This window comes from Amblyomma mixtum, chromosome 5 (genome assembly GCF_055824585.1).
Source record: "Amblyomma mixtum isolate Tamu chromosome 5, ASM5582458v1, whole genome shotgun sequence".
Classification (NCBI taxonomy): Eukaryota; Metazoa; Arthropoda; class Arachnida; order Ixodida; family Ixodidae; genus Amblyomma; species Amblyomma mixtum.
Window position 1 is genome coordinate 35844800 of NC_143016.1, and position 15362 is coordinate 35860161.

Below are 15362 nucleotides of genomic sequence, written 5' to 3' on the forward strand. Positions count from 1 at the left end.
CATGGATGGTTGAAGCATTGAACTCCAGTTGCTCATCATGTGACTTAATACGTAGGATCACGTGAGGTCCCTTCCTGAAGCGCTGAACCTGCTCGTGAACTTCGTTATGGGGTTGCTCGAATCTTCCAGACAGCTATAGCAATATCTCGAAAATATGTAGCAGTGGGAGGCACTGCAGAGGCCGCTGGGGGCCCCTGGGCTCCCACCACCCTTCCCTTCTGAATTTATGTAAAATGAAGTTTTCAACAACAACAACATCCTTGTGGAAAGCTCCGGTTTCATTTAGACCGCTTGTGGTTTTTTATAACACACTGTCATCGCTAGCAGTCCATTTGCATTTCACCTCCATCGAAATGCTAACGTCAGGACCGGTATTTGATTGCAAGGCCGTGGGCTCAGCACTGCCATTTGACACTTTGTTTTGCTGAGAAATGCTATATGCTATATTTCAGTTCGTTAACGTTTATTTACGGCATTATCAACAGGAGTCTCTTTCGAGAATTTTCAAAGGTAGGCAGAGAGAGAAAAAATAACTTTGCGGTTAAGCCACTCGGCTACTGAGCCAGAGGACTCAGGTTTGATCCCGGCCACGTTTTGATGTAGATGTAATGCAAAAAGAGCCCATGTGCTGTGCGATGCCAATGAACGTTAAGAATGTGGTGTCCATCATAGCCCACGTTTTGCTTTGGGACGATAAACCCCACAATTTACAATTTTCTAATCCAGTATGCATTCCTTATCCTTGTTGTATATGAGGAGAACAGGGACACGAAGACACGATAGACTATGCAGAAAAAGAATATTCCTCTTCTCGCCACTGACTAGTGCACCAATAATTATCTTATTTTAGTATTGCAGCAACAAAAGATAGCCTGGTTTGGAAGAATTTAAATGAACAGAGCTTGCATACAAGATGAATTACTCTACAGTGTATAAACTTCACAGGCATTGATGAACTACTGTACGTCTTACCATCGCAGTTTCCCGCCACCTATAAAATGTTTTCGAGATTTACGATATTCAGTGACACACCAATGCTTCCAGAGTTACTTTTCCCCTGCATGGTTTCAGTGTGGAACAAACAGACACTTGTGGTTGTAAATCTGCTGAACAGTTCATGCACGTTTACTGCCTTATGCATGTCCGTCATATTGAGAGCTTTTTCTGTCTTGTGCATGCGTGTTCTCCTTACATTCGGCTTTTCCTATGTTTTGTATTCCCCATTTCTCGCAATAATGCCTACATGGCACTGCAGGTTTCTGTATAAGTAAATATATAAACTAACTTAATGTGAAATGCCTTTTACTGTTGAATATCCTTGGTGTTGCCTTATAATATACTTCCAGCTTTCTTTTTTCTGACTAGATTTTTGATAATGCTTTCCTTGTAATGCATGCAAGTTTTTATGCAGCTGGTAGGGTCCATAGGCCAGTAGCACATCCAAAAATTATCAATCTTTAAATTTCAGCGACACAGACTGCCTGGCAAGGCATAATCAGGAACATCTCAATTGCAAGCATGTAGAATGTAATAAATGTGCACACAATAATTTTTCAGTCAAAACAATAATGCTTTCAAGCCACTTTAATATCAAGCACTTAAAAAAAAACGGAATATATCTGAACAGGAACAACATACACTACAACAATGTTTTGAACAAGAGCTCTGTTAGTTGGTTTTGGCTTTCTTCCTTTTCACTAACAGCATTCCAAGCACAAACTTGTCATATTCTGCGATCAAGGTGCACGTGTCACACGTTCCAGCATACAACTGAAAGAAATCTCGAATAGAAATGGCCATTCATAAAAAATGTGATAAGAAAAATGCATGCCGACACTAGGTTCATGTCCTTTTCTATTTTTCTGTACACTACAAAAACAGTTGAAACACAAAACAAGATCTTTGAGCATGTCGCCTAGGCAGGTACAGGTTCGGCCAAAATAATAAGGAGCATAATTCGACATTTCAACTTTCCTCACGCGTTTCAAAGAGGAAATATGAAGGTTTCTAGAGCTTATTGACTAATGCACCAGCAGCATTCATTAGCATGTGCATTAAGTACCTGTTAATTTTTGCTAGGCAACACGTGAGAGCAGCTCGACTGCTGAAGTGTGCACTTTATTACGAGGCCAAGGCTGTACATATGAATGAGGCAGGACTTTATGCAACAACTATTGCCGACTACTCGCGGAATCGCGAGACATTGATCCTCGAGACTTTTCTGAATTCTAGTTGAAGGCCAAATATACAGAACACAACTAGAATATTTTAAGGGGGACACGAATTTCGGATGATGTGAATTATTAAATGCTTTGGCATAGAGGAATGAAATTTGTCACTCTTATTGGGAGGTGCACTAAATGAATAAATACAAATTTTCACTCGTACATCTTAAGTAGTTTTGAGATTATAAATTTCTGCATGCCTCATTGCTATACCAAACTTGCAGAAAGCCTGGCGTGACAACAAAACATGTTAGGAGCCTAGAATCACTCAAGTTTTAGGCAATGGAATCGCTGATGCAGTGGGGTTCTCCAAATATTTGTATCAACCGTGGTCATTTCTACACAGAACATTATATCTTTGCTTTCATAATGCACTCGTTACTAACATGTAAAATTAGCAACAGAGTGAAGAAATGAGAAAGTAATTCAGAAATATAGGAACGTCAGTGCATAAAGAATTTATCAAGAAACACAATGCAAAAAACTGCTAGAAGATACATGAAGCCATTATCGTGTTGTGCTTTCTGCAAGCAGGATAGTCGGGTCAAAAAAAATCAAGAAAATTGGGATTTTCACGGAGATCTCAGCCAGTTTTCTGCTACCTACAGTAAAAAACATTTTTCTAAGTCACTTCTGGGCTGTTTTCCAGGAAAATCTTACAGGATATAATTACAAAATCTGGTGTTCTCTAAAATTCTATTTTTTTCTTGATTTTCGTGATTTGGAAATGCCCCCCCCCCCCCCCCCCCCCCCCCTTCCCAAGCAAGAATCAGTTTTCCTGTACTGACACATTACTACGGTCTAATGAGGAAGATGCTACTGTCACTGCAAGTGCAGCTTTTATAAACTCGAAAAGGGAAGAAATTAAATACAGCCATCACCACCAGCAACCATTTTCGCAAGCAAACTATTATGCATCACGAGTTCTTTTGTGTCCGGATGCCCGACGCTAGGGTACACCACCATTCACTTCCAAGCGGCAATCACGGTGTCCTTCCTGGTCTTGACTTCATGAATTTGAATCGCATGGCGGGAAAATTTTGCAGTGAAAGCTGTTACATGCAGCCAAACCTAGCGGTGTACTACTGTAGCCCATCAACACAGTTGCCAGCATAGCCTAAGCGCTCATCATGCGCTCGTCTTCTTTACGGGTCAGAGTGGAGCCCATGCAAGGCATGTGCCTTTAATGGCTTGTTCCCAGTTGAGCATCAGCGCTAGGCCTCTAGGCCAAGCACATCTCACGCACCTGTGGCCGTTTTGTCATCTTCACGGCTTAGAGCGTAGGTCGCATGGGGCACTCATAATGCTCTGCGCAGGAAAGCCTTCCATGTAAAACCTTAATGAGGACATGACTGACAGCTTGTTAATGGCATGACGGGGCACATGAGGTATGTATAATATGACACCAAAGACCTTGTATTGTGAATTTAGCTCTAGTTTGCTGAGTTGAGATAGAATGTTGCATGACAGAATACATAAGCGTTCATTTCAAAGAACACAAGGCTGCCTGTTGTTCTGCATTCTAAACAAGGCAGCATTGCCTTAGAGCTTTCACAGAGTTTATTGCATTATGCAGCTGAGCATTAACACTTGGAAGATTTTAAATCCAATTTTCTTGGCAATAAATGCGTGTTTTGCTGTCAGATACACGTCAACATGGCCAGAAAGAGCCACTGAGTCAATTTTACAAAGAACAAAAGCTGGATGCAGCTGTCCTCAGGTTCCTTTAACACAAGTTGTTGCCTGGCACAACAAAACATAAGTGGCTTAATTGCCAGAAGGTGGTGCACCATTCTACATATGTACACGTTCGAGCACATGGCTGCGAACTGTAACACGCCATCACCACACACAAACATGCATGCACAACTTTGTTCTCTCAAAGACAGAACCACCGCTTTTTGTTATGCCTCGTAGCTCACCTTACTTTTTATATGGCAGATTAGATTCAAAAGCATCTGAACAGCCAACCTAAAAAGGTAACATGCACTACATAGATAATTAACGCACTGTCAATTTTTAAACCAAAATTAAAAGAAAAAAAATTTAACTCTCATGAGGGAAGACAAACTGCAGTATTATGCACATCACACAAGCAGAACTATTCCAATGAAGGACAGAACTGCATTTACGTGTTACAGAGTCTTTGAGAGAACAGATCCATGGCAGATGCGCATACGTACCTTACACAAGTGCCTCAACCTCGACTGGTTTGGCCTGAGGGTGCTTTTCTTTAGCTAAAAGAATACCTGCTTCACCATCAGTAGTGCATGCGTGCACACACAAACTGAGGAGGAAGACTGGACAGTATGCCACACAGGCACAGAAACCCTATGCCAAGAATTTCCACGCTTATTTTTGCTTCATGTTAGTTGTCAGTACAACTGGTACAAAACTAAATATCATTTATTCGTGTCACAGCTTGGTTTTTGCAATGTGCAGATTGTCTTTGAACAGTTCATATACAACAGCTATTCAAGGGCACTACTAATGCACTTAGAGCATAGGCAGAGAACAGATTTCTTGCAGTAAATATCAAGCTTTGACAACAGCTACCCATACAAAACCCTGATTAAGCTTTCCCACAATCAGCCATGAGTGTTAAGCAGCCAACTGTTGATGTTAAGGCAATTTAATCAATGTGATGAGAAGTACGACAAAATAATAAATTTTGAACATGTGTGAGCAACTACAAATACTATTCACATCTACTGATAAAGAAGAGCACTTCCCCAACATGTGATAACCACAAAAGGCATCAAAAAGCTTCGTCATTCTGCCCAAACAGAAACAAAGCACCGTGAAAGCATAGTGCACACACTCCAGGTACATTTTCACCAGTGTTCTTCATAACACTCTCCAAAGCACTCAACCAAAAGATGTCACTTTAGTTAGATGGGATGGACTAAGATTCCAGGTATACATTTCCAGAGCGAATCTGCGCCAGTGCAGCGGCCCGTCTGTCAGTGTTCTGAAAAAGTGCCCTGATCAGCCGCTTCAGTTCCTCTGCTGTGAAGCATGCTAGTGGGCCCTTGCCATCAGCCCATCTGTCCATTACTTCTCTCAAGCTGAAACGCAGGAGGTTTTTCAGCTCACAGAATTTCCTCCACTTGGGCACGTAGTCTGAGGCAAGAATCCTCGCATCTGATGAGCAACCTGGTATGTCAAATATGTTAATAGCTTGATCAGCAACCTTCTCAAAAATTTGAGCTAGCTCTTCTGAAAGTGTGGATGCAATGTCCTCCATGTTGACTACACATTTGATGACATGCTCAAGCACGGAGTTGAGAAGGCTGCCCCCAGCTTCCAAGTAGCTCGTGATTGGCAGGACCTCTGCCCAGACTCTCTTGAGCTGCTCCAAGTGAAACAAGCAACGCCGCAATGCTGCGTCAAGGCCTTCACTATCTTCCGATACTGGTGCTTCATTAAAAAAGTCCAAGAGATTTCGCCGCTGGCTGTCAATCTGCTGGCAAAAAGCAACCCTTCCTATCCAACGGATTCTGGAGGCCACATCCACAAGTGTAGTACGTCCATGAAACCACACTCCTAAGCAGAGTAACTCGTGTGCCAAGTACAGGCAGTTGTTGTGGTGTATTGCTGTCTGCTGCGGGATGGTCTCAATGGCATGCTGGTGATGGAGAGGAGCAACACAGCAGTAAAGCTCGCAAACGTCACGCACTGCACCAACCTGCCATGCCTGCTCAGGGCAGCTGCCATCAGAACTGTCCTTGGCTTCGTCGACCATTGTCTTCAGCAAAGCGACCAGCTCTTCCATAAATTTACTCACTTGGCATTTGGGGAACTTGAATGGGCTTCCGTCCAAACAATGTTCCAGTGACATCATTTCCTTTCTATCTAAAGGCGGTTCTCCAACCACAACAGTAGCGTGTAACTCCTGCTTCATGATCGCTCTTGCCTGCAGAAGAATGCTCTGGCTCTGCTTGCTTATGCACAGCGCCTCTAGGTTGGTGATCAGGTTGGAGAAACCAGTTTTCTCCGATGATAAAAAATTAACTTCGACGAGCTGGTTGTGGAAGTTGAGCAAGGCGCTGGCCGGATAACTGCCCAGGCGGCTTCCATCACTCGGCACCGCAGGTTCTAGGCAGCACTTGGCGACTGTGTCGGAGAACTCCGTGCCGATTACGCTGCCCATAACCTTCATCAGGTCTACGGAGACAACTTCGTGCGCACGCAAACGGCTAGTGAGGAAAGTAAAGAGCGTCGACAAATTCGAAAGCACGTCCTTCACAAGTGGAGCCTTCGACTCGTTGAACTCGACGCGGAACGTCGAGGAATCCGGCGATGTGACGATGGCAGACTCATATTTTACCATCGGCGTGACCATGTCGGCTAGCAGTGATCGGCCGAATCGAGACATTTTTTCACGGAGCTGTCCTTGCCTCTGAACAGCGTCCACGAGTCTAGCAAACGCGACCGCATCTTCCTTTCGCACTGTGGCAATTGTTACCTCGGTGACATGCGGTGTTCGGCCTACTTTCCAGGCTATGTAGCGCTTCCAGACCTCCGACAGCTTGTAGATGAGCCGTTCGCTTCGAACTATGTGCTCTGTGTGAAGTGCTTCAACAAGCTGCACTTCAGGGCCACCTTCGAGCTCGCTCATGACGCTGCCGACTTCCTCCAAGAGTTGTGAACACGCGAGGAGATCCTCCGCGACGAAGCGAGCTTCTGCCTCTTCCAGCAGTTCGTGAAGGCGTGCATAACGACGTACTTGCGCTGACTGTTGCTCTATCGTGTCAAGTTCGCGTGACAGTAACTCGAACTCAGACGTGGACTGGGCAAGCCGTGGTTTGACGTAATTCTCAATCTTCTTAAACACTTCCTCCACTTCTTTAACGGCAGCCTGCAGGGACTGCGACAAGTGCTCGGCGTCCCGGTAGTATGGCAAGAAAAAGTCGTATTTAGAGACCAGCTCTTTTTGCATATCCGTTTTCAGGTCGTCAATTTTACGCGACAGCTGGGACACGGCAGCCTTCAGGTCGACCCTTTCTAAAGGCTCCTTAGGCTGCAGAACTTCCGCTACCAGCGACATGTTCACACACTGATGAGCACGTGACAGACAGCACTTAATAAAACTACACCTGTTTGACGTTCACTACAACACAATGACACAACAGCATGCGTAGGCCTTTCGGTGATCACACGATTACACTCGCTACGTTCGCTGCAGACCGCGCGCGCAAGCCGCCTTGAGGCACAGCGCCAACAGGGCCAACATAAGTAGTGGCAGTAGCACTATAGTAGCACCACTCCCACTCCTCCAGCACGCAAGACCAGATCACTAGTTCATTTGTTTGCCGCTAGGGTAAAAACACTACAAGCAGTCTGGCGCTAAAATATGCCTGTTCAGCTCATGTGTCATCAGCATCATCAGTTTTGGTCAGTTTTCGATCGAGGCTCACGGGTCGAATGGTAGCCGAACACACTACTCATATTAATTGGACACATGACACACAAGCCAATTATAAAGTGCACATACAAAAACAAGACACAAAAATAGGTAACAAAACCGAAACCAGAACCAAAATCGTATAATTCTTTTTCTTATTGTTTCCCCCCAAAATCAAGGTCTTCTTTTCAATCTTAACGAAGGAAATGCGTCTGTAATGTCGTTCCTTAACAGGGGGGGTTGAGGCAGGAAAATGTTTAAAAGACTTCGCGATAAAGATTTCCGTCAAGAACCGCACGCCACCATTTCCCGCCAAAACCGATTGGTGAGGTGAGGTGAAGAAACTATTTCCGCCAGAAGAAGACCCGTGCTTCTCCGGGTCCGCACGCAGGCGTCCGGGGAGGGGCAGCGTCGCAGTTGGAAGACTAGCAACGATATAGTCGCGCAGCTTCTGCTGCCCGGCGGGTAGCGTATCGTTGTATAGGTCGGCGCTTCTGAGTGTGGTCTCCCATTCCTCTGCATTGTTGATTCTGCCATATCCTGGGGCACTGGGGCATCTCCATAGTATGTGTTCGAGTGTAGCGGTATGCCCGCAGAACTCGCACACCTCCGCATCCTCCTCCGTGTCACCTCCTGTCCAGCTCCTCCAGAGCGGGGATGCGAAGTTTCTAGCTTGGAGTCTTCTCCAGTCATAGGCCTCAGCCGAGCTAAGCGATCTATTCGGAGGAGGATAGATCCTTTTGCTCTTTTTCTGATTGTCTGTGATGCTATTAAAGGTGTTGGTTCCCTTTTTGGTACCTGGCTGAGTAAGAGCGATCGCTACCTCCTCCGCCACAACAGGTTTTAAGTCAAGGTGTCTACAACGCCTAACGTTCTGCCTGTGTCTCCGACGGCTACGGAGACGGTGTCTCCTAGCGTGCCTACCGCGGCATCAGTGTAGGCCACGGTTCCCAGTGGCATCTTGCCTAGCTTGGCAGCTAGGCAAAACCGGTTGAAACGCCAGCCTTTCCACGACGCCCTTCACGCCAAACCCGATCCTGAAAGTCCAGCAAGGACTAGTAAGGCGTACGCAGGGCAGCTACCCTCAGCGGAGCTCTGGATTAGGGGAACCGACCCTGAAGAGAAGATGGAAGACTCAATCTGAAGACGCAAAAACCACTGTAAACTAGAGCAAATAAACGTTTTCCACCACCGCCACTATCAAAAATTCAAATACACTTAACCCATGTCAGGTGGTCCAACTGCCAAATTTTGGGGGTGGGCCTGATAGAAAATTTTGCATCCAGACATCATAATCACATCTGAGGAAAACACATCTCACTGAAGGATCGAGTCACAAAAGGGGTATTTATTGCTTTTTCATCAATAAGCAAAAAATGCAGCCATTTCAAAAAGACCTGTGGCAATTAGCATGCCAGTTCCATATATTGGTGCAATATATTCCTCAGCATGAGAGGGCTATGACATACGTCATAGCCCTCATAGCCGTACGACATACATCATAGCCACTCATATTTGATGACTCACAACCGTATAAAATTCTGGAGAATTTTTGCTTGCGCGTTTTCTTCTTTCAAACGATGCGTTAGACATCAATATATACAGAGCACCGTGTGATATTCATTTACAAATGCTGTATGATTTATAACTCGTATGCATGAGGTCTGGGGTTTGAATTCTGGTGCCACACAATTCTCCACCGGGTTTAAGAGAAAAAGACTCCAGGTGTCGATGAAATTGCATAACCAGGCCTGGGGTGCCGCCTGTTCTCGGTGACTGGAACCAACAACGCACTCCCTCACCAGAACAGGATTTGGCCACACTATTGTAGTATTTGGCCGCAACTTCTATGAACAAACCAATTAACCCTCAGCCCTCAGTCCTCCGTGGCTGCGGAGCAATTAACTGACCAAGGCGGCGGTCAGACCTGTGACGCAGCGAAGGGTGCTAAGAATCACTGGCTCCATGCTGGCCGCTATTGGAAGCTAACCCTGGTGACGTTTAAATGAGCTTGGGCAGGGCATGTAATGCGAAGTTAAGATAACAGCTGGTCCTCAGGGGTAATGGAGTGGATTTCAAGAGAAGGCAAGTGTAGCAGGGGGCGGCAGAAAGTTAGATGGGCGGATGAGATTAAGAAGTTTGCGGGGATACGGTGGCCGCCTGGCAAAGCACAGGGTTAATTGGAGAGACATGGAAGATGCCTTTGCCCTGCAGTGGGCGTAGTCAGGCTGATGATGATGATTCAGTTTCATAAACCGATCTATCGATGGAGATGGTTGTGTAGTCATACCTTGGCACCATGAGAGGTGGTTCAATTACACTCACACTCATGGTCACTCACACTCATGTCTACTCACGCTCACAATCAATCACTCACACCCGCAATTACACGCATGTCTACTCACACTCATGACCATGCACTCACACAACCTCTCACTCGTGTCCACTCACATCAAAAGCAGTCACTCACACTCATGACCACTCACTCTCGCAACTACTCATGCATGCTGATGTCCACACACTAACATTCACGCTCATTCACTGTTTCCTTGTTTGCTGACAACGGAGGAAATGAGACATTTACTGCCATGGCCTACTATGCTTGTGGCTCCCCTGGCATAGTCTCCTGTGAGTACCACCCACTCATCCATCCACCCACCCGTCTATCTGTCCATCCGTTTGCCCGCCCACCCACCTATGTGCCCATCCATCCATTCATCCCACTGCTTGGTTTGCTTCTCCGTTGAGAGCTGCAGACGACAGCAGTTTCTCACTTCCAGACAATCCTGGCAACTGCTTATACTACTTCTGAAGCCTTTTATGTGCTGCCGTCTCCTGTCCATAATATATTGGTGCTAACAGGCCAGAAGTTTGCACAAAGGAACTACACCTCCAGCCAAAAGCATATTTTCAATAGCAACAGACCTGACTCGGCAACACCAGAACCACCTCTGTCAAATCCCACCGTTATTTTAAACACAATATGCCTGAATGAATTCAGCAACTTTTGAGCAGTCTCTTTCGATCTATGTAAAGGAGCCTGCCCTAAATATACTACTGGTACTGCCTTAACATGATGATAACAGTGAATTTTTACGATGCAAAGCCATTTGCGGCCAAAGAGCGCCAGGGCACAAGGTATTTTCGCTTACGCAAGTGGGTCAAAGCCCATTTCCCAGGTATTTCACCTTGAATAAGCTGAACACCAGGCCAGGCAAAGCTTGTACCTGCTGTACACCGCTGGGCACCCAGCAGCACTGGGGATCTAATCCCGCACCTCCCGCATGCGAGGCGGATGCTCAACCACTAGGCCACCGCTGCGGTCCAATGTAAATGAATTACTGGCCTGTGGTACAGCACCGTTGCACACATTAAAAAGACCTCATCAATATGCCCCAAGCATTAGCCTTCAGGCACATGTGTGCATCACACCAGTTTTCCAGGAAAGTGCAGCCTATTAAGTAAAATAGTTAAGTATTACAGTTCATTTCATTGCAGCCTGATAGTACAGCCAGCCAAATCTTTAGCTGGCATGCGTGACGGCCGCATTTTCCACGCTCATGCAGCTTATGAAGGAGCAAACTTACGAAAATATCAAATCTAAGCACAGGCTCACTAAGCCTGTGCTTAATAATATTGAGCTTTCCGCAAGTTTGCTTCGTCATAAAGCGCAGGAGCGCAGAAAAAGTGACCGTCGCGCTCGCCAGCTAAAGATTTGGCCGGCTGTACGTAGTGCAGACAACCTGCAACCTTAAGTTTTGCGTACCATACAGATAGATAAATTTAATGAAATGAAGGCAGAAAGGTCGGCCAGAGAGATTGATATCTGGCCTGCTATTCTGCACTGGGGAAGGGGAGGAGGATTGTGATGAGTGACGATAAGGAGAGAAGAGAGTACATGCATGCATATCTGATGGCATCACAACCGCGAGTCGAGGCCCGTGTCACTCAAAAAATGAGAGAAAACCCGAATTGCGGGGGCTGCTTACCAACTCTGTGGCCAAGCGCCTAGCAGCAAGTTCTCCGAGAGTGGCCTGCTGGCCAAATACTTCAAGGAAGCAGCCAACGTTAGTCTTTGGTGTGCATATACTGGACGAACCACTAACTCATGCCCCACAGTCTTGGCCATGCCACAAGTGGAACAGTTCGGAGTGTCAACAAGTTCAATTAGATGGAAGTACTTTCGCATGAAAGCAACATGTAAACGAGTCTATGCATCAAGCATGCATGAGGATGCAGAAATCCGGTTTGGTTTGGTTTGGTTTATGGGGTTTAACGTCCCAAAGCGACTAAGGCTATGAGAGACGCCGTAGTGGAGGGCTCCGGAAATTTCGACCACCTGGAATCCAAGTACTCAAAATATCATACCCGGTTGTGCCTTACGAAATTTCAAAATTTCACAAGGCAAGGCACAAAAGTAGACGCCATTGCTAAGAGCACTCTATGCTTCAGCATCGGCCCGAGATAAACTCCTGACCACATGCCTTTTGACAACAGAGGATTGTCACATAAGTCACCAAAAAAAGACAATTCATTCCTTGAAAATAATATTAACAAAAAAAAGAAACCTGTTACGAATTAAACTGAAAAAGTACACTGAATTTAAAAAAAATTAGAACTGAGAAGTCCAACTCCTACTTATACCCTATGTTGTCAATGATTAGAAATTTTCTCCTTGAAACATACCAGAAAGCCTCTTCCAAGTGTAGAAGAGTGTTGGCTTCCACCACAGAATGCAAATTAGACACTAGGCAGCGTCAGTCTTGGATGGCATATTAGTTTTATTTACAATTTTGAACACACCTCCAACTGACAAAAAGGCTAAAACATACATGTTGAGTGGTGTGTGCAACAATGAACTGCATTATACATTATAATTTAAAAGCAGCTAGTTTCACACAAGTTACACACGTATTTACACACACAAGGGCAATGTTTTAACAAATATGCCCTCGCATTCTCCCCCCACATCTCTTTCCAAAAATAAACTACAATCACAAAAGAAATATTTCACTGACTACAAGAAACCCAGAATGTAGACACGCAGCTCCACAAAGCACATAGAAGGTTTAGACAAGAGCAGTTTGGAATGTTTTCAGACAGGTAATTTCAGGGATGCTTACAACAGCACCAGACAAAATAAAAGGGACTATGAAACTGTACAACATTTGCAACACATTACGCACCAGTCAGAATACCAAGCATGAAACTAATGACAAAGAATAAGGAAATATAAGAACCCTACCCACAGATTCATCACCTACTCCGCAGCAAGCTGCGAGACCAAATGTTCACGCAAGGATGAATGAAGCCCACAACAAAGCATGGTCCCATTCATTTAGCTTCAACTGAAAACAGCACTCTTCAAACATTTGTCTTGCAGCTAACCCACAGTGCCCACAAGTAGTTTTCCACTCATGCAAGCTAGGCGCAAGGGACATTTCCTACAGCATACACTAATTAATATTCACACTGAGGACAAGTAAACAAAGGCAGCTTTATTATTTTTTCCCAACAAGCTACAACAGGTTCAAAACCCTCAATCATCTCAGAATTTGTACAAGCAGAGAAAGGACAGGTGAAAAAGAACTTAATTTTTCAACCGCATCTAAACAACTTTGAAGGCCAAGTCCATTTCAAATTTTATATTGCTAGTGACAGTGGAGGGCTATCCGGGACTAGAAACCAGATATATAGGCGAAGCTTTTATGCCATTGAAGCAAGCACAACTGCTGCTACTACACTGTGCGAGCAACATTTGGGTACTGCCTTGCAGGGAGACAAGACAGAGTCTGAGATCACTGCAGCGGTGCCTTGCTTAGGCATCCGAAGCTGCAGTAAAAGCCATATATTCAGTGACATGCCACTGTAACGCAGGCTAACATCCTATGAATTTTAACTCATGTTTAGTAATTCATGTTTAGGCATTCATCACTTCAGAACAGAAAAACTAATGCGCAAGAGTAGTTTTTCCTTTGTGGGTGTAGCTTGGTACAAGATGCATTCTGTTTGCATCTTCCCTTTTAAAGCTTGCACTTGCCACGAAATGTGCACAAACAGAATTCAAGAAGGAGAAAAGAACAGGGAAAATCTTGGTCCCCTGAAATCAACCAGACAAAAATGAACCATACAATATGAAGTCACTGCAGAGAATTTTCAATGCTGTTATTTAAGTGAGTATGACAGTACCAAGGGAAAAAAAATATCTGCAGAGGCCAGAAAAAAAAATGAACAGACACAATAAAGGAAGAAAACCGGAGAGCATGCATACACAGACTGGCACAGTCTGACACAGATTCTTGAGGCTTTGTTTGAAGTCTTCAACTGTTGCATGGTGCTGCCCGTACTGCTTTTTGTCAGAGGCGATTCCAAAACAAAAGGTGCAGTGCAGCAACAGAATCCAACACTGAATCCACCAGGCAAATGCAGTACAAATGGCCAACAAGGCGCATTGCATGTACGGAAGTTCCATTCACTTATGCTTGTAACCAAGGGCTTGAACCTGGCCGTTGACAGTTTTTTTCGTTAGAACTCCATCCTCGTGCACCGTTACTGTCTCTACACCATTCTCCATGACCCTGTCGGAAAGGAAGAAAAAAGCTTTAGTACTGTGCACCTTATCTTTTTGCTCTACGCAAACACGTATAAAAAATTCAATCATTAAAGCAGCCAAGAGGCCCAGCAATGATGCAGCAGCCACTTATAGTAATTTCCAGTGGTTGATTTGGAGCGATGTGCAAAATCTGTGCCTGGGTGACCGAATTTGCCAGAGGGTGACTCGCCGTTTCGCTATGGCCGGTGGCCACACCGTGAGCTGAGCCGTTGCCTAGCAACCGCAACAGCCGGCAGCGCCACTCGCCACGCCATCTGGCATGGCGTCAGAGGCGGAGCCAGTGAAACCGTGTTTCAACAACAGAGGAGAAGCCGGCCTTGCATTGTATATATAGAAGGGGCGGCTCAGTGGGATCATTTTTGAAGTGACAGCATTGCACTCTAAGCATTCAGATAAATTTTTCTTCTCAGCAGATCAAGACAACGCTCTGCCATGGAGTGAGTTCCTTCACTGCCAGTAGAACTCTCAAACTCGATCCAGATCCACCTGTGGGACTTGCATTCACCGCCGTAGAAAAAAAATCTGCTCTGGAATGACCAGTGGAATTTCCCATTACTGTTGTAAGCAAGAAAGTCGCGAGGCTCTAGCAAATGTTTGGTTCACAGCCTACACAGAAGTGCCAACACCTTATCAAAAAGTTGTACTTCAATTAAAGGAAAAGGCTACAAAAAGTTCCGTTCCAAGAGCACATGTAATGGCATTCCACATTCGTGTTACTAATACGAGGGTCATTCAACAAGTAATGCAACACTTTTTTTTTCTAAAAGAAGGATTTTTATTAGGGGTGTGCAAATATTCGAAATTTTCGAATATATTTTTAGTATTCGTATTCGATTCGAAGTCCAAGTATTCGTGTTGTTTCGAATATTCGACACGACGCGAATATTTGTATCTAGCCGAATATTCTATTGCGAGCACAGGCGTTCATTTCGGTCTGCAAGTCCTATCGACAGAGACATAACAACATGGTGGCGCCCAGAGCAATGCGTACCATTGGGCCATGCAGTAGCTGACTGCACTGGTGAGCTTTGTGGCTACACCTGCGAAGCTGGTATAGTCTGAGCTGTGCACGAAATACCTCTCAATACGAGCCAGTTCAGTGCCAATTGAGAGGGCA

The 15362-nt window shown here is 45.1% G+C and overlaps 2 protein-coding genes across 5 annotated transcripts in view; both read right to left on the reverse strand.

The window, feature by feature from the left end:
* Positions 1-4613: 4613 nt before the first annotated feature.
* Zw10 (Zeste-white 10 kinetochore protein) lies at positions 4614-7498 on the reverse strand. The gene has a single exon (XM_089543935.1). It carries the CDS (start codon positions 7273-7275, stop codon positions 5131-5133), a length of 2145 nt encoding a protein of 714 aa, XP_089400061.1. The 5' UTR covers positions 7276-7498; the 3' UTR covers positions 4614-5130.
* A 4895-nt stretch (positions 7499-12393) lies between these two features.
* LOC149341766 (dnaJ homolog subfamily B member 6-like) overlaps positions 12394-15362 on the reverse strand; it is a 155827-nt gene continuing 152858 nt past the window's right edge. For all 4 annotated transcript variants that reach the window (XM_089543937.1, XM_089543939.1, XM_089543940.1 and 1 more), the window contains one exon: positions 12394-14210. In XM_089543937.1, the coding sequence (XP_089400063.1) occupies positions 14105-14210 (106 nt within the window). In that variant the 3' untranslated portion in view covers positions 12394-14104. The remainder of the gene's footprint in view (positions 14211-15362) is intronic.